General features: G+C 36.4%; 1 protein-coding gene across 5 annotated transcripts in view; it reads left to right on the forward strand.

The window, feature by feature from the left end:
* Positions 1-20,416, forward strand: part of nckap1 (NCK-associated protein 1) — a 67,480-nt gene that overhangs the window by 43,300 nt on the left and 3,764 nt on the right. For 3 of the 5 annotated variants that reach the window (XM_002932013.5, XM_002932014.5, XM_004917911.4), the window contains 14 exons: positions 1,369-1,427; positions 5,242-5,387; positions 6,945-7,077; positions 9,012-9,131; positions 11,644-11,783; positions 12,710-12,841; positions 13,544-13,762; positions 14,497-14,627; positions 15,068-15,165; positions 17,451-17,544; positions 17,845-17,927; positions 18,678-18,758; positions 19,065-19,158; positions 19,443-19,559. In XM_002932013.5, coding sequence (XP_002932059.1) covers positions 1,369-1,427; positions 5,242-5,387; positions 6,945-7,077; positions 9,012-9,131; positions 11,644-11,783; positions 12,710-12,841; positions 13,544-13,762; positions 14,497-14,627; positions 15,068-15,165; positions 17,451-17,544; positions 17,845-17,927; positions 18,678-18,758; positions 19,065-19,158; positions 19,443-19,559 — 1,647 coding nt within the window. Of the gene's footprint in view, positions 1-1,368; positions 1,428-5,241; positions 5,388-6,944; positions 7,099-9,011; positions 9,132-11,643; positions 11,784-12,709; positions 12,842-13,543; positions 13,763-14,496; positions 14,628-15,067; positions 15,166-17,450; positions 17,545-17,844; positions 17,928-18,677; positions 18,759-19,064; positions 19,159-19,442; positions 19,560-20,416 lie in introns of all 5 variants that reach the window. The other 2 variants (XM_004917909.4, XM_004917910.4) reach the window with 1 other exon arrangement.

The raw sequence follows: 20,416 nt of genomic DNA on the forward strand, positions 1-20,416 counted from the left end.
ATAATTACGCACCCCCCACTTTGCAGTTATTTATTTGTAAAAAATGTTTGGAATCATGTATGATTTTCCTTCCACTTCTCACGTGTACACCACTTTGTATTGGTCTTTCACGTGGAATTCCAATAAAATTGATTCATGTTTGTGGCTGTAATGTGACAAAATGTGGAAAAGTTCAAGGGGGCCGAATACTTTTGCAAGCCACTGAATATGGGCAGATGCTTTTTTTTTTTTTTTTTTTTTTTTTTTTTTTTGTTCTCCATATGATGGTGAGCCTAGGTCTCCTTTTTTTCCTTCACTGCAAGAAGCATAATTTTAGGCCTTCTGACTGTACCCTGAAGGGGTCATTCTTGCTTGTTTTCCTCCATAGAAAGGATACTTTTAAGTAGTTCCCCACTTTATTGGGGAAGGTTAATGCGTTGTGGTTGATGTGCACTATCATGACATAATGACACAGCATGCACAGGTTAGATCACTGCCACTTATGGGTAGCGCTGGCATCATTATTGTGATTTTTCTTTGTTTTAGCATCTTTTTGATGGTTTGCTGGTATGGTAAGGCAAACATAGAAGGGAAATGCAAGAATAGCCTATAGCAAAAACCATAGCAAATGATGTCTCATGAGACAGGGTAACTTTTGCACAAATGCATGAGTCTGAACAACTATTTTCTTTGGTTACTTGTCCTGTGCCATATAGATCCAATCAGGACTGTATGTTGTCAAGAATTGCTCATTTTCAGGAAAACGGATCAACACAGGCTGGCATGACTTTTACCAGCGAACCTTTCCCCACTAGACACAAGGCATGTGGGTGGCAGGTTGATCATGATATTCAATTCAGCCTGGAAGAAAATAGCCAGATAAATTATAATTGTGGGGCGTTCTGAAAATAAAATTGGTCCGTGTGATAGTTTCAAACAAGTTCTCTTAAAAGAGGGATGTTTTTTATAAGCCTGATTAAGCCAGAAGGACATGGGGGGAAAGCGGTATACTTATAACACGATCCTCTAATTTAATACATTGTCACATCATTTTTGGTATTGTAACAATAAGGGTGGATCTTTTATGACTGCCAATACTTTTTTCCCTATTTATTTTATGGGGTGCATTCATCAATAAGTTCTCCCCAGGGGTGCCTAAATGTTTCTTATAATATGGCATTTTAAAACCTCGGCCCTAGTTTGCAAAGAACTGTGCAAAATCTAATAGCCTAGTGCATACAGTCTTGTACTACAGCTGAGCCTTATAGTTTTTGCATAAAATGGTTCTGAATGCATATCTATAGAAGGACATTTTTTATTTTAATGCTTTATTTTGCATAACAACAACACAGGCATTCTGACGTTTTTTGTTTTTTTTTTTTTCCCTAGTTGAAGACGGAGAGGTTTTTGACTTCAGAGGAATGAGATTGGATTGGTTCAGATTGCAGGTATTTACATTGTTATTTAAGAGAGAGCTTTGCTGGGTCATGTTTTTGGAATTCGTTGTTCATTATATTTATAAATGAAACCTTTCTTGACCAAATAATGGTGTTGATACATAGACTTTATCATTACTGCCAGGCATGTGTTACAGAGGATGAACAAGCTCTTTGTTACATTCATGGATCACAAGTATGTACTTGTGGTCCTCCTGGCAATAGAAATGAGAATTATTTTTATTTTTTTTTTTTTTTGCTCAGTCTGTTCTTTATATAATATCTACTTTTGTGAGATATGTGCTCTAATATAGAAGTAGCCATGGTTTTAAAGTCCAACAGAACTGGACAAATGCTGCAACAAAAACTTACCTATGTGAGCAATGACCACCTCTGCAAACACTGCTTACAACATGTTACTAAGCAAGTTCCAAACCATGGCAATGTATTTTAGATAGTTATAGTGCTGTTGATGCCCTTCTTTTAACACTCTTCTTTTCAGGTGTTAAAGCATTATGGGATTGTGTTGTTAAGTGACCAGTGACAGAGAAAGAAAGAGTTTTCTATGAGTTGTTGTGTTGCAGGCAGCCTTTTAAGTAGAATAGGGCAATATGGCATGCATTTATATAACAGGTAAACGGTAAAATACAGTGGGTTGTAGAATGGATGAATGATGCAGACCGTTGTATTAAAAAAAATATACATATAATATGCATAAAATGTATACGGAAGTGTGTGTATATATATTTTAATATATATATATTTTATATTTTTGAAGTTACATATTTATTGCCTTATACATATTCTTAACCACTGGCATGGTACAGTATGTTTGTTATATGAAATACAGCATTTCTAGACATAATATTTTCTAGGCTTCTGCTTTATAAATTAAACTTTCATTATCCTATATAAGCATTATGCACTGTTATCATTGTAAAAAGCTAAAGGTTGATAAATCATCCCTACATTTTTCTGTCGCAGAGTACCTAAATATCATGTTCTCTTCTGATGATTAGATGCGTTGTAATATTAATCTAAAATTGCACTAATTGCCATAGGTATCATAACAGAAATGTGACTGACATAATGCTGGAAATCAGCATTCACATTGATGAATTCTATGATCTGTAATTAGGTTTTAGGCCATCTATTTTACAGAACTATGGGTGCAGTGGGACAGTTTTAGATCCCCCTTTAAACAAGTCTTATTTCCTGATTAATTTGCTTTTTCTCTCTAATAAAAGGCATCAAATACAAGGTACTGACCTTGTATTTGATGGCAATTAATCCAGTATATATCAATGGCAAAACAATCCTGTTGTTCTTTCTATTTAATGTTTAAATGTGTGTTAAAGCATGGCACTTCAAGTTATAGAATTACATTGTTGTTAATAGACTCCATTCATGTATGTGAATAGTTTGACCTAGAGGTAAACTAAAATCTAGACCCTACTGACATCTCCGTATTTTGATATTGAGACTACATACAAGTCATTTTATTTTGATTAGAACCTAAATAATAGGATGCAACCAGCAGGGTAATGTGATGATGGTCCTTTTAGGACAAAGCTTTGCTCTTGAGGTCAGCAGGAGTTGTTTAGGGTGCCTCTACAATGCCAGTGGAGACTGTCTGTGCATTCATTTTAATCTTAGGGTATGTTAATGCAGCTTTTATTCAAAGTTTAAAAACAATTACATTTCTCAGTTTTCATTATCTCTTGAGGACTAAAATTATACCATATACAATTCTATAAACACCAGGGAACACATTGTTGGCAGGGTGTTCTGCTGAGCCACCAGTCAGCACCATCTCGTTAATCAAAAGCCATTCTTCCAAGAATAATTAATTGCCAATGTCAGGAAATTTACTATCACAAGGATTGAAGCTTTATCTTTTTGAGAAAATATGTAAGCAATAATGAAAGAGAGGTATTGGCTCCCGTGATGCAAAGATTAGTGGGAATGTTGTTTTTATGTAACACATTGTTTTACAAGCAAGACATTAAAAAGCCTTTCAGATTTGTAATCGGAGATATGTTGGCTGGAGTGAACTGTAAGAATTGCCCAAACATCTGTGCAACAGTAGCACTTTGTCTGTTCTGACCTGAGAATGCTTTGATGATTGCAGAATGGCTTCCGCTTGTATTATTTTTGGCTTGGAAACTAGGAGGCTGTGCAACAAAATGCATAATGGTTTCAACAAAAACAAGCTGCCCTTTTTCAGTTGCCTTTCAAGGAGGAAAAACTGCTTTTAAAGTCAAGATATCTGGCCATTTTTGTCTTTGTTTTAAGATAATGTTTATACCATGCTTCAAAAGATGTGCTGACAAATCTTAACATCCCACTGCTATTGAGTCATGGAAATCTGTAAAGAGCATTTTAACAGATTCATAGCTGCTCGGAATGAAATACAGAGGTACTTAGGCTCAGGAATTTGCATTAGAAGTTACTGCCAAACTTTCTGTAAGCTCTTTTTTTTCCCCTTTTACAGAATTTAAGCTTTATGCTTCGAACAATGGCACTTTAATCCTAGCAATTCAAATATTAGTGCCACTCAGTAGGCTTCATACATTCTCCTGTAACCCTGACATTTGCAACGAGGAAACATTCTTAAGTAGGTAAAGATTTTGTCTGCAACCCAGTCATAAAAAAAAGGTGGACTACAAAATGATTTACATTAAAATCGAAGCTTTAGCTGTGTATCTGTATAGACCTGAACATTTCCCTTCAGATTGGAGGAAAAGGAATGTTCTAAGATATTATTCTAGAACTATTATTATAATATAATTGCCTCTTACCTTATTAAGCCTGGCATGGATGTGTCAGAGTGTAATGCCACTGATATCATTTGTTAATTTTATCAGTGTATCTAATATTAAAAAAGCCACATGAGGTGCAGTTTGGCTGTCAGTCACGTAATGGGATATTCTCTATTAGTTGTCCTTCTGTTTGAAAACTAAATGGGCAGGAGGTGCATATTACCTATAGATTTACTTTAAACATGATGGATAGAGCATGGAGACGCTCAATTTTCTCAAAGGGTGAGTGGCCATGCAGTCCAAACGACTGCCTAGCATTTCAACTTGTTTACTGTTTTGTTATTAAACATGTTGTTAACCCTAAAATTGACTTAAAGTATGATGTAGAGTGTGATATTCTGAAATTATTTGGCCTTCATGTTTTCTATTATGTGAATTTTCAATTATTTAGCATCTTGTTCAATGCCTGTCTGAAATGTCAGCACTTATCTGGTTTCTAGGGTGTAAATTACCCCAGCAACCAGGCAATGATTTAAATGAGATACTGGAAAATGAATAGGAGAGCGCCTGAATAGAAAATGAGTAAGGAGTCCAGAGTGGAAGACAAATATATTTCTATTTCTATAACATACTGAAAGTTGCCTAAAAAAGAGCAACTCCATCCGAACACAACTTTTGAAAAGTAAACCTAATTTGCAAGTTTGCAATATACATACCTAAGCCTGACCCCTTTAGTTCTATTGATTTGGCTGACTACTTTTGAGACTCAAAACGTCTGTCCTCAGCCTGTCTTCAGCCTGCATCCTCCCAAATCCCCCAAAATTCCTTGCACACGCGTTGTCAATGAGGAAAGGAACATTGCAGTGCAATGCATTGTGGGTTATGTAGTTCCTGCATGCTGTCTGTAAGCTGTGGAGAAGTTGTTACAATTTGTAATATCAGTGTTTTAGTCCCTGCTCCCCTGTCAGGATTTCAAATGATGCAGAAAGAAAAGAACTGTTTTGCAGCTGGATTTCAGCATATACAAATTATACATTTTAATAAAGAAGTTTGTTTGTCCATAGGCCTATACCAGTGTTTCCAAAGCTTCATTGAGTCTTGCTGACCACAGAGAACTTGGAAAAATGATGAACACTATAATATTCCATACCAAAATGGTGGATTCCTTAGTGGAGATGTTGGTGGAGACATCAGACCTTTCCATATTTTGGTAAGTTTCCATTGGATAAACAGTAATTGTGCCTTGTATATCTTTATAACTGGTATCCAGAACTCCTATTTCCAGATAAAACATGAAGATGTAAAAGTAACCAAGTAATTGCATTGCCATTGTATATCCCAACAGCACTCTCCACCATACACCTGTGTAGTGGCAGTGCTTGTCACAAACACAGGCTACATTTCAGTTGTGACTTATTTGTGGGCCTTATACCTTGCTCTCTCCATTGCAAACTTTGCTGGGTTCTTCCATATTCAGTAAGAGTTCTACATCATTTGCTGCTTTCCCTGTTATACCATGCTATAACAAGTACTTCTCTGGATCAGTTTGACTAATTTCTCTTTAACACTCTTCAACCATTTTTCTAACACTCCTGATCCTCATGTAAACACAAATGCTTTTCCAAATCTCGGGAGGAGTGCTGCTATTTTTAAAACTGATGCTGCAAAGTGCATGCTTCAGCAAATCTGGATATAGTCTGGATTGTGTTGAGGAAACTCTGGTTTCCTGTAATGTTGGTTTTGGCTATTTAGTGCACGTGCTCACATTTCACTACTTGTGACAAATGCATATAGGCTTCAAGTAATTCTTATATGTAATGTGAGTGTTTAAGACAACACTCTAAAACTTGTATGTAAATGACTTTTACATGTGCAAATTTAGATTTATTAGATGCTTGGGGCTAAATAAGGCTATGAAGTGTTTTTGTCTAATTAAAATATAAACACAGGCCTGTGTGTCCTATAACCCCTATGAAGGTGGTGCTGACCAAATGCAGTATTTGTTGCGCCTAAAGGTTAACGTACAAGGGCCAACATGTAGCAAGCAAGCCGTTGGCAAATAATGATTTACTGAAAGCAAACATCGGATTGGTTACATTATATTTCACCAGAATTGCTTAAATTAGTGTTGACTTAACTTTTTTATGCAGTGGAAGAGGTACCTATTGCACATGCTTGGGGGGCATAGAGAGGGATTTATAGACATCTTGCACAACCCAATGGCTGTAAAAATATCTTAGAGACAAATGCTGTGTGAGGGACTTTAGTCTGTAAAAGTGCATTAAATATATACAGGTATGGGATCCCTTATCCGGAAACCAGTTATCAAGCGCCGAATTACGGAAAGCCCGTCTCCCATAGACTCCATTTTAATCAAATAATTCAGAATTTTAAAACTGATTTGCTTTTTCTCTGTAGTAATAAAAAAGTACCTTATAATTGATCCTAACTAAGATATAAATAATCCTTATTGGATGCAAAAGAATCCTATTGGTTTTAATTAATGGTTTATTGATTTTTTTAGTAGACGTAATGTATGGAGATCCAAATAACGGAAAGATCACTTATCCGGAATACTCTTGGTCCCGAGCATTCTGGATAATGGGTCCTGTACCTGTATTTTGTTATTTTGTGTTACTCCAATTTTTATGTTGTCTGCCTTATCAGAAATAACGGAAGGGCATCTTGATTTTCACTTTATTTTTTTTGCAATATTTGTTAATGTTGTAGGTTTAACAATTTCATTTTTTTACCTATTTTTCTCCAGCTTTTACAGCCGAGCTTTTGAGAAGATGTTTCAGCAGTGTTTGGAGCTGCCATCCCAATCAAGATATTCAATCTCCTTTCCTCTTATATGCACTCACTTTATGAGCTGCACTCACGAACTTTGCCCTGAAGAGGTAATTTTTATTAATTCCCAGGTGACTTTTATTTTTATTTTACAATAAGGGGGTACATCATTCACATACCATAACGGCAATAAAAATTAAAAAACAAAATGTATTTATTCCATTTAAAAGTAACAGGCAAATGTTTTGGTCTCCATTTAAAGGACATGTAAACCCCACACACAAAAATGTAATCAGTGAACAGCCTCTTTGAAATCTTTTAATACCTGCCTCTCTGGTTGACAAGAGGTTTAATAGTAAGGCTGAAGCATCCTTAATCCTTCTCCTGTAACCCACTCTGCCCCCTCCCTCAGGAACTTGCTTTGACTTCTGGCTTGTGGGCATGCTCAGTTGTTCTTAGCTCACATTACTAAACACGCCCCCCAGTCTAGCAGCCAGTAAAGAGATGACATTGCTGGTTCCCATCCATAGAAACTCGGCTCTAGCTGTCTACTGTCTCCTCTCCTGAGCTCAGCTCAAACAAAGAACTTTTATCAGACAGTTCTGCCTGTGTGAGCCGGTATTCTTGATGAAATATATGTTGAATAAGGGTCTGTGTTTGTATGCTGCTTGCAGATTTAAATGTATCTGATTATTTATCAGAGGGGAAAATGGCCACTAGGTGACAGCTGCTATTTGCTTTAGGAAAATGTGATGGTGCTGGCAAGCGGAGGGGATATATACAGTACAAATGATGCCATTTGGGTGGGGTAGATATGCCCAACTGATATACATTGTAGGCGGCAAATGTAGGTTTTACATGTCCTGGAAGACCTTGGGTCGCTATATGGAATACTTCTCTATAGTATTATTTATGTATTTATCGTTTTAAGCTTCATTGCCATATTTCTGTCTTTTTTCTCACTGTGTTTGGATGTTTCCTTACCTAGTCCTTGTGGTGAAACTTCAGGGTGTAGAAAATATTTCTAACATACATAATGCCAGTTGATTTGCCATTTAGATTATCCAGCTGTACAGAAAGTGCCTTTTTTTTGTTAAAAACGCACAAATCCCTAAACTTGAGATTTATTGATTCTGCAAAACTTTTAAGAAAATTTTCTTATGGTATACATTAAAAACCTCAAATTGCAGCATGACTTCTGCCTCTTCAACACAGCTGCAAATTGTGTTTTTGTTGGCGATTTTAGTTGAAAGATCCAGAATATCTTTTAGTTGAAAGTACAGAATATCTTCCATCTCACTTAAGAAAAATTATATTTACTGTATATACTCGATCCGAATATAAGCCGAGGTACCTAATTTTACCTAAGAAAACTGGAAAAACTTATTGACTCGAGTATAAGCCTAGGGTATGAAATGCAGCAGCTACTGCTAAGTTTCAGTAATCAAAATAAATACCAATAAGATTACACTAATTAAGCCATCAGTGGGGTATATGTTTTTAAATATATTTTTCAAAGAAAAACCGTAAACTAGCTCTGTAAGTGGAGAAGAGGGTCATCAAAAAACAATAGGCACCAGAGGGTCTGGTTGCAGGTGGCCTAATTTGCACACAAAGGACAGAGGGTGCTAGTCTGGAGGGACCCATGGCACCCCTCTCGAGTATAAGCCGAGGGTGACTATTTCAGCACATCTTGGGTGCTGAAAAACTAGGCTTATACTCGAGTATATACAGTATGTATCAATTCATGAGAAATGGTCCCTTTAAGTAATGTTCATTAATATAAACTTCCTACAGAGTAAGAGTATTGTATGTAATGGTTAACCGTTTTTCCAGACATTTTTTTGAAGGATTGCACTACATTTGTATCTGACATATTGCATTTAATTTGTATAACTAGCTGACCAAGCAGAACATTTCTGTGTATTTTTTTGGTTGATTTAATTTATTCAATCGTCAAAACATTAACCTGCAAAATAAATATTCTGGATACTGCGGTCTTGTTAATTTTAAGAAAAATAACAATTTTTTCTCCCCCTTGCAGCGGCATCACATTGGAGACCGCAGTTTGTCACTATGTAACATGTTCTTGGATGAAATGGCAAAGCAAGCTCGAAATCTAATTACAGACATCTGCACGGAACAGTGTACCCTTAGTGATCAGGTAAATGCCTTATACAGTTAGAAATGGTTTTTTTTCTTTAAATCTCTGAAAAGACGTTAAATGGAGATATATATGATACTATGAATTTTGTCTTCATTTGTTTTACTTAATAAGTGTCTTCAACAAACTATTTTCCCAAGTAAAAAAAAAAAAGGCCACGTATTACATCATTTGGAATATTGACATGTCAGTGCTGTACACCGTGATGATGCTTGCTTTTTATCAATTGACATCCCCACTTAAGGTTACCATTACTGATCGTCCTGGTTTCCAGCCAGGGAACGGGTTTTGGTTACTACTTGGCAGTAATGTTCCTGTAGTTAATTCAGCATAAGAAGACTGTTGATGTGAATTGAATTAGTGTCAAGGAACAGTCACATGAGTATAATCCAAGATGGCCACTTCTAGATTAAGGATCTTATCCAAGTTTTATATAGAGAGCATAGATCGTGCATAGGTCCATTATACCTACATATTTCAGTTGTCCTGCTGCTAAATATAGAATATTTCAGTGCTGTTTTTTTGTAATATAGAATAGATTTTACCTGATGTCCATTCTAATGTTGTCCCTCCTGCTGGACCATGCTCCAAAGGACTTAGCCTAATCCTGACAGAAGGGCTTTCAGAGAAGAGGAGGAGAATTATAAGGCTATAATAGGTTTTTTTTTTTTTTAAAAAAAAACTATTCTAATAAATTTTTAGATGCTACGGAAAGACATCATTCCATAAAGTTCACCCTTAATAGAGTCCTTTCTTTAAATACGGTTAATACTTTTTGAGCCATGTTTTGTGCCATAGAAACATTATTCTAGAAGGAAATCTCTAGGCCCTTGGGGCAAATTATAGGTGGAAATGAACTGTCCTGAACCTCCTATAAATGTTTCATGTTAGTGGTTTTAAGTGTTTTTCAGTGTTTCAAGTTTAGTGGTCTTCGATTGTATTTGACTTTATATTGCCGTTTGTGAGGTCATTCTTAAATCTTTTCAGTGTGTTTTGGTAACATGTTCTCCAAATATGGGAACAGAGACAGGAGACTATGTACCATAAAATACACCTAGGCATATGAAGTGGGCTTGAATTTTTTTGGCTATATCCTTTCTGCAAACAATCATGGGCCAAAGGGCTTTACAAGCTGCTCCATGTGGGAAAATTTAGAAGGGTAAGGGGGTGGTAGTGTAATCAAAAGCATGGAAAATGCAAATTTTGCCTCTCATCTAATTTTAAGCAACCAGCGGGTACTGTTTACACAATATATAGTGGTGCTTCGCTGCTCGCTGGGGAATACTGTTAAAGGGAACAGTAACACCTAAAAATTAAAGTGTATAAAAGTAATTACAATATAATGTACTGTTGCCCTGCATTGCTACAACTGGTGTGTTTGCCTCAGAAACACTACTATAGTTTATATAAGTAAGCTGCTGTGTAGGCATGGGGGCAGCCATTCAAAGGAGAAAAGGCACAGGTAACTTAGCAGATAACAGATAAACCCCCATTATATGGGGCTTATCTACTATGTAACCTGTGCCTTTTCTTCTTTTTTCCAGCTTGAATGGCTGCCCCCATGGCTACACAGCAGCACACCAGTTTTTTGCAGTGCAACAGCACATTATATTTTAATTACTTTAAAACACTTTAATTTTTTGATGTTACTGTTCCTTTAAAGTGGCCATAAACGGGCAGATTTCAGCTGCCGATTTTGGTTCTTCAAATAGATTTGGCAGCTTATGTGCTCCTGTATGGGCATCCCTTGTGAAGCCTACCTGACCGATATCTGGCCTAAAATTGGGCAGATCTCTATTGGGCAGGTTTGATGCGGTCCCTGATCCGACTGTGCCTAAGCCCACCATAATTTGATCGTTTGACCCTAGGGCCAAACAATCAGCCCGATATTGCCCACCCTTAAGTGGGCATATTGCGTGAAGATCCACTCGCTTAGCGACCTCACCAAAGGAGCAAATCTTCCCGTGTATAGCCACCTTTAGTTCTCTATGCATTTGTGTGGGTTTTCATAATATTAGTAGCCTTATTGGCTACTGATGTGTATGGCTACATATGTGGTTGTGGGCTCATGTTAAAGATATAGATTTAGCTCCACTGCAGCAGGGTCTGATGGTATGTTTATAGCCACAGGGGATAACTTTTATTATTCATTTCTACATGCATGGTTTGTTTTTATGCCTAATTTTTTTTAGTTAACAGGTGTTTAAGCTCAACTAAATAACACCCAAGTCAAATCCTTATTCACCTATAGCTAAGTTACAGATAGCCGAGTTACAATACACAATTTACAGTAATATACATTTTTTTTCTGTATAGCGATTGTTCTCTTCATGGCTCAAGTGGCATGATAATACATGGGTTTGAGGATTTTGTTTTATTGCTTTGTATTTACTTTTGACATTTACTTTTGTATAAAGGCAACACAATAGTGAATGCCCACCTGAGCTATAACATTATAATGAGCTGCCATGGCTGCAGGGATACATTTTTCTTGCTTGATTTTCTGCTGTAGTTGCTGCCAAAGCACTGTGCCAAAACAATCAGTCAAGCGGTGAACAAAAAGTCAAAAAAGCAGACCGGAAAGAAAGGAGAACCAGAAAGGGAAAAACCTGGAGTTGAAAGCATGAGAAAGAATAGACTTGTGGTAACAAAGTAAGATATCTCATCACATTCTGCGCTAAAATAATTCTCATGTGTATGTACAATGGTCTGTTAGTTCAGAGTGTATGAAAATATTATGTCAAATTCATTTTTTTGTTTGAATGTGATGGGTTTTTTTTTCCTCTCCATTGATGTGTTTGTTTGAGACAGGGGACAGGGGGTCTCAGTATTGAGGAAAAAAAATTATACTTTTATAATATTTTTTTAAATATAATCCCTGACTGCATCATTAGAAGGTTCTTTTTTACTAGATCTGTTTTTGTTTTTAGCCTCTGTTTCATCTTATGTTAGCATTTAGTGCCATATTCCCTTTTCTTAAAGTTTGTCGTCGTTGGTTTTAAATTGTAGCTGGAAAATTATCTATTGTCGAATTTGCCTAGGTCCTCTTCAGGCTGCACTGCTGTAAATACCTACATGGTGTTGGAGTAGACTACACTTCATCCAGCATACTTTCAACTTGCTTAAAGGTTGCTGAGCATTGAGTCCTCAACCTTTTCTAACTAGAAGTTTAAAAAAATTGTATGAAATTGCTGTTTTGTAGGATTTTAAAGGAGAACCAACATCATTGGTACATTATAGGACCCATGCACCACAACAAGATATACATCCGCATGCCAGAACAAGGTCCTGCTCCCTTGTAGCTGATGAGCTTTGTAAATTCTGCTCTCTGCCATCTAGGTGCTTATTGCAGAACATGAGCTCTGGAAGCCATACTGGTCCTGGCTTTCATTGCCCATGCTACTCTTCTGCAGTGAGCACTTTGGAGCCAGAGACTGGAAATTAAATGGCTAGACATGGTGGCGATTAAACTCTCTGGAATAATGATATAGGTTTAGTGTTAGCCCTTTAACAAGGTCTTGTAGTTGGCCTTAGGACAAGTCACAGACTTATAACTGGTGTTTTCCTCTTTCTGTCAGCCTGGATAAATTGCACACTGCACTTTCAGAGCTCTGTTTCTCTATCAACTATGCACCAAATATGGTTGTATGGGAACACACATTTACCCCAAGAGAGTATTTGACGTCGCACTTGGAAATCCGCTTTACCAAGTAAGTGTCTGAGCTTCTAGATGTACAGAATTTTTTTTCTTGCTTATAGTAGCCAACAGATAACATTTATCTTTATGAATAATCTTAGGACCAGAAGAGAGAGATTTTATAATATTATAATAAAGCAATGCACTCCAAAAAAATTTTTTTTTTTCAGTAGCCCAGGTGCTACCTCAGTATGTAATAGAAAACATGACAGGAGCAGTCAAGGGACTGTCAAAAAAAAATAAATAAACTGTTCATATAGTGTTGGGCAATACAAATTTTGGTTTTAGAGACTGGAGTATTAATTCCAGGGGCATCTTTTTGTCTCATGGCAGGAGCAACCCTAACTGTACTCTGGTATGTAGCCCTTGCCACAGACACAAAGGCTCATAGATATTGGCATGGCCCATACGGGTCCCATTATGGTAGCGTGGCTTTGTGTTTGCAACCCAAATGCACTAACCTTGAATATGCTCATTTGAAGAACAGGGTGATGTGCTGGTTATAGGTTTAAGCACATCAAGCCAGTAAATGGGGAATTTACTTGACAGTCTGTATTGGCGACAATGAATTATAAAATAAATACAGTGCAGGAGTTTCCTACTATGTAGTAGAAGTCCATTTTTGCTCACAGCTTTCTATATAGTAACATTTTGTTCTGTTGTCAGCCTTTGCATTCTTACTCAGTATGTGCTGTTCTGTCTTTCTTTGCCACAGGTCTATTGTTGGCATGACCATGTACAATCAAGTCACTCAAGAGATTGCTAAACCTTCTGAGTTGTTAACAAGTGTAAGAGCCTATATGACTGTACTCCAATCAATAGAAAACTACGTGCAGATTGATATCACAAGGGTATTCAACAATGTTCTACTTCAGCAAACACAACATTTAGACAGCCATGGAGAGCCAACAATCACCAGTTTATACACTAATTGGTAAGCTTTCAGCATAAGAGTTTCTTATCCAGATATTTCCTTAGAGTTGCTTGCCTTCCTTGCTGGTTTCAGACATGGAATTCCTGCTATATGGATAAAGAAAACTGGCACTAAGAAACTGCTAGTTTAAAGGATCATACCAAAGGACATCAGCAATGAGATGTGCCAGTGCTTTTTGTTTATCCATGTAGCTCATTCCTTAATGAAGCAAGTAAATAAGATCTGGTCACGACAGAGTTTTAGTGTGACCCTAGTGATATCTATAATATCTTTTAAATGAAACATTGTTTGCACCAGGACAACAGCAGCAGACTAAACAGTTGTATTATTATTTGATGAACTTGATTGAGGAAATATTTGGGGAAATGAGTCAGAAGAAAGTAAATGTAGGACTGGTCAGTCTGGGGATGACTTTGATGTATTTGGCTAGCTTGTATATATTGCAGTATATGGACAAACAATCCCTGTTGCACTCACAGGAATTTTTCACACACCTGGTGTCCCTGACGAAAAGTTCCAATCACCTCTTGTCTTTGGTGTTTAATGCATGTAATACTAAAGTTTGAAGTGGTAAGCTTGTGTTGCATTGAGTAACATTCACAGATGAATAAGTAGCCGTTTGACATATGTGAAAAAACTGTTACATGTTGTGTATGTCAGTCAGCTAGGCGAAACAGCTTTCCATTTGTATCTGAAAGTGTTTAGATTATTAACTTGCGATTTATTCCTTCAAGGTATTTGGAAACACTACTGAGGCAAGTAAGCAATGGACATATAGCATATTTCCCAGCAATGAAAGCTTTTGTAAACCTGCCAACTGAGAATGAGCTGACGTTTAATGCAGAAGAGTATTCCGACATCTCTGGTGAGCCCAACAGAATTTTTCACTGTGTAGGCATTGATCTTATCATTTGTACTGCAGCCACGCTTTTGGCCATGACTTGGAAACCCTGGCTTTGGTGGACATAGAGGTCAAAATGCCATGTCATTTACAATGCCAAACATTTCACCATATGCCATTAAATTGTCTTGTGGCAAAACATCAAATTAGTGAGCCTTACTTTCCATTGAAGTCTTAAGGTCACATTCTTCCAAGGCATCTGGGTACAGCCTTAATGATAAACCTTATGCATTTATCACTATGAATGAAGGCTAGCCCTGCCTATGTATTTCGGTGTGTATTTAAACAACATTTGAAACATAAATATGCAGAATCAAATATTTATTTCTAAATGATAATCAGGGGTCTTGGATTTTTTTTTTAAAATGCATCCATAACAATACTGATCTATCTTCATTTCACAGAAATGAGGGCATTGTCTGAGCTGCTGGGACCATATGGCATGAAGTTTCTCAGTGAAAGCCTCATGTGGCATATTTCCTCTCAGGTGGCTGAGCTGAAGGTAATATATAATTTTGATTTTATGTTGTATAGTAATTTTAAACGTGGGTACATACGTTTATATACATATGTATACCATATACACAGGCTCCACCCTAGGCCACTATACATAGTATTACTTATGAAGGCCATGTGTTTACCCTGCTGAGCTGGTTTGTGATTGGGAAAGGGTGGATATGAGGAAGTTAGAGATTGAAAGTAAGCTAGAATAGAAAAGAGGGTGGTGAGGAGAATTAGAGAGGGAGAGATACACAGGTATAGGAAGTGAAATATTTAGAAATTAGAGGTGTAACTCCTGTCGCACCTCTAATGTTGCAGATAAGCAATGAACTTTTTTGATTTTCTTTACTTGATGCAAAATATGTATTTTAATATCTTATGTATTTTAATATCTTAACTTACAGTTGGCTTTGTTATTCAGTTTCATATTTTGCCTTATCTTTATACATATTTTTATTTTATTTTCCATCTCCCCTTTTGTAATGCAAACTGCCTGGTTGCTAGGTAATTGAGGCCCTGGTAACCGTATAATGCTAATCATATAACATAATTATAGACCCCTTGTTGCACTGAAAAGGCAGAAAGACTGAAAAGGCAGACAATTAAAAACTACAATGCTAAAATCCCTACGTTAATGGTTCCTTGATGTCATTTTGGAAATAACTGGGTGACCTGACAGATTTTCATTTTTTGGGAATTTTTTCTTGTAAAGGAGGAGAGAGGTTGACGCTAAAGTTTTTTTGGGAACAATTTTATTTTTAATTAATTGAAGTTTAATTTGACCAAATGCAATGTGAACGTTCTTTTGTATGTAGGTACAGGTATTAGTACATATTTGTGTGCCAAGATGCTGTCATTGTAGGCTTAATGAAACCACTGCATATGCCAACTTTTAATTTATTTTGTTTGTCTTTCAACTGAAGTCGATAAAATCCCTTGTAATTACCTATTCTGCTTATTTGTGCCTCATCTCGTGCTGGATTATTAAAATATTTGTCATTGTTCAGCTTTCTGTGATATCTCAGTTTTAGTAAGGTTACCGAAGTTTAACAATGCAGTAATGAAACTGGCAGACTTTGCCTAGACCAGTCTGGGATATTTGGGCTAAACACTAACTGCTCTTTTGTGCTGACTTCCTTCTGTATATTATTTGTGCTGTCTATCCTCAGCTGCCTTGGTTATTGTTTACCAAATGTATATGTACATGTTAACTACACACTCATGTCTTGTCCACTGACAGAAAGTACAGGTATGGGATCCCTTATCCGGAAAGTTCCAAATTACAGAAAAGCCATCTCCCATAGACTCCAGTATAAGAAAATAATTCTAATTTTTAAAATTAAAATTTCCTTTTTCTTTGTAATAATAAAACAGTACCTTGTATTTGATCCCAACTAAGCTATAATTAATCCTTATTGGAGGCAAAACTATTGGGTTTAAATGATGTTTCAATTATTTTTTACTAGACATAAGGCACAGAGATCCAAATTACGGAAAGATCCCTTATCCGGAAAGCCCCGGGGCCCGAGCATTCTGGATAACCGGTCCTATACCTGTACTTTTTAGATTTAGAGCTGTAGAATTCATGTACTTTTCCAGAAGAGGCAGAGCTTGTTATCCATTAGTCATTACATTAGAGCAGGGATCCCCAACCTTTTATACCCGTGAGCCACATTCAAATGTAAAAAGACTTGGAGAGCAACACAAGCATAAAACATGTTCCTGGGGTGCCAAATAAGGGCTATTATTGGCTATTTGATAGACCCTATATGGACTGGCAGCCTACATAAGGTTCTGTTTGGCAGTACATCTGGTTTTTATGCAACCAAAACTTGCCTTCAAGCCATGAATTCAAAAATAAGCGCCTGCTTTGAGGCCACTGGGAGCAACATCCAAGGGGTTGGAGAGCAACATGTTGCTCACGAGCCACTGGTTGGGGACCACTGCATTAGAGCTTCACTGCAACAGAAGAGATAAAAAAATTATTTTGCCTACACTTTCTCCTCTCTCTTCATAGCTATTTATTTTCTCTTAGCTTTAGATATGTTAGGGTGAAGACACATGAACTGCTAGTAGCAGATACTGGTCACGGCTATAAAAATAGAGAATGTCTCCACGTGTGTTTTAGCAGAGGCTATTCTCAGTGTTTTCTATAGCAGGGTATTTTCTGGCGTTTAGTAACCATAACAAGTAGCTCTGTGTGTATTCACCTTTTAGTTGTGTTACATTATTTTTAAAATAAAACTGCTCTTTGTTTTCCAAATAAAAATGTGTCAAAATTTTCAGAAACTTGTTGTGGAAAATGTGGAGGTCTTAACCCAGATGAGAACAAGTTTTGATAAACCAGAGCAGATGGCAGCCCTTTTCAAAAGGCTTACATGTAAGTAATTCATTGAAGGTGGGAGAAAACCTTAAATATATTATTATATATAATTATATTATGATCCGATACCGTTAATTAAAGAAATAACGATTATATGAAACTGTCACAAAGGAGAGTGATGCACTGAGCTTAAAGGCCATAAAATCTCTAGGGCTCTTTTGTTTGGTTCCTGAAATATGTCCTAACAGCCCTTAATCTGTATTTCTTCTCCATGGTCTGCCTGCCTCCACTACATGGCATCTGATTATTAAATTGATTATATGTGTTTTTGATTATATGTGTTTTTGTTTCGAGCAGCCGTTGACAGTGTTTTGAAGAGGATGACCATTATTGGAGTTATATTGTCTTTCCGATCTCTTGCACAGGAAGCACTAAGAGATGTAAGTGGTTTTTCTTTGTTCACTTTATAAATGTTAAATGTTATTTTGTATGTGTTGGATGAGTGTTATTAAAAGGGAGAAGGGAACTTTCTTTTTACATTTAGGGGCAGATTTCAAAATGTGAGATTAGAGCTCACCACAGAAAAAATCACCAATTTTATATTCATTCTTATGGGATATTTATAAGTGTATTTATCAAAAGGTGAACTCTTAACATTTCATCCATTGATAAATATGATTCTAAAAATTCCAGAAGAATGAATAGAAAGTGAGTGAATTTTTCTGTGGTGAGCTGTAAGCTCACACTGCCCCTAAATGTGTATAAAGGTTTTATATAGTATGAAGACCTGTTCCTTGTAAACACATCTGACCCTTTCTCAATGCAGAATTAAGTGCCATATTTTGCACTTTTGTGTTTAGACTTTTTTTTATTCCTCACCCACATTGTCCTGCAGACTCCAATATCTAATATACAAGTGCATATTCTGTTTTTATATTTACTTGTTTATGACCAGATTTAGCTAACTTTTGGATTGCCTAAATTGGGTTGTTTTAATATCTGGCCGTGTCATCTCGCACATTGACCTGTAGCATCTGGCCCAGTGCAGTGTTACGTACCATTACATGAATTCTGAATTCTCAGAAAGACAAGAAACCAACTCATATGAAACAATTGTATATCCAGGTTTTGTCTTTTTCTACTATAATCACATTTCCAGTTCTAATATATTTTGTTTTCTCTTCTTAAAGGTTTTGTCTTACCACATTCCTTTTCTTGTAAGCTCTGTTGAAGACTTTAAGGATCACATTCCTAGAGAGACAGACATGAAGGTACAGTTGGTTTTATTCACTGCTTCTACTGAATATTTGGAGTCTCTAAGTGGGATTATTTTCTTGATTATAATTATATTGCAACAAAATGGGCTTCCATGCGGTAGGTTTATTCATAATGGGGGCCCTAGAGGTTCCCAGTGGGGCCCAAACTACTTAAGTCTGATGCAGCATCTAGTAAGGAACGCTTGTTATGTGTTCTGCCTAAGTCTGACCTTGGTTACTGAGTAAAGACAATTTATCAACAGTAAATCCTATAACACTTGGCCATTGGTGTAATGTTGCTGCTTAATTTTATTTTGTTAGGTGGCTATGAATGTGTATGAGTTATCATCAGCAGCTGGATTGCCATGTGAAATAGACCCTGCCTTAGTTGTGGCACTGTCATCTCAAAAATCTGGTATGTATTTTATGGTGATTTGGAACTCGCTGCCCTATAACTATAGAGGGGCTATTGTCATCATATAAGTACCCCCTTTTATATAGATGCTTTATCTTCTGCCACTGTGATTCAGATTTCCTATATTATATTTCTGTATTTAAAAGTTCAGTGCTTCAGTTTTTTGGGCTAAAAAACTCAATCCTAAAAAAGTTTAAAACTTTTTTTTTTTTAATATGTTTGCTTTAAAATTTAAAGAAAAGGGTTACATCAAAATTTTTATGTTTTTTTTTTCTTTTTTACAGAAACCATCAGCCCAGAGGAAGAATACAAAATAGCCTGTCTGCTTATGGTGTTTGTGGCTGTTTCTTTGCCAACATTGGCTAGTAACGTCATGTCGCAATACAGCCCTGCAATTGAAGGTAGTGTAAAAGCCTTACATAATGTTTCTCTATGGAGGGGATCATTTTATTTTGCCATTAAATTTGTTCAATCTGTTATCTGGAGGTTATTTCATGCAGTATAACCTTTTTGGCCTTTTAATGTAATTTATGTTTTGCCCTGCACTAAAAAGGGGCAAAAAATGAAATGGAAAAAAAAATTGGATATTTTTGAAACATTATGTAAAAAGTTGGGTTTCTGAGATCTTTGCTAAATATAAATGGTGCTTTCAAGTTTGTACGCTGTTCCTTATGAATTCTTCTAAAGTACTTTCTCTTTACTGGACTTGATGGAAACCTTGGTTTCTACTTGGAAATAAATAGATTGTATTTTTTTTTTTTTAAATCCTTAACTTCTCTTTGGCTTGTTCCTGCCACATTAAGATGGAAGAGTTAGGTGCCTCCATGGAAACAGGAAAATTTGGCAACATTTATATACAGTAATGTGTGAATTGAACCTCTCTAGCCCTTTAGATTTATTGTGGGTGCTCGCTAGAGGTACTTGTTTCTGGGTAATTGTAAAGCATCAATGACTTTTTTGTTTGAGATCTTTAGAATTTAGCAGTGCTTTTTGGGACACTGGATAGTACTTGGTACAGGGGAATACCCCATATCTTATTAAAGTATATTAAAGATTTGATATCTCCCTTAATCCGTTTTAAATAAATAATGCTGTCTGTGTGACCCAAACTTCAGTGAAATCTGTTTTATCTCTATTCTCTGTGGTGCCAGATCTTTTCCCTACTGGTCTTTGAAAGGTCATTTTAATATTTCTGTGTGCTGAAAAAAATATATAGTATTGTTGTGAGATTGACTGTTTTAGTGGCAGTTTTGCTATT

The sequence above is a fragment of the Xenopus tropicalis genome, chromosome 9, assembly GCF_000004195.4.
Source record: "Xenopus tropicalis strain Nigerian chromosome 9, UCB_Xtro_10.0, whole genome shotgun sequence".
Taxonomy (NCBI): domain Eukaryota; kingdom Metazoa; phylum Chordata; class Amphibia; order Anura; family Pipidae; genus Xenopus; species Xenopus tropicalis.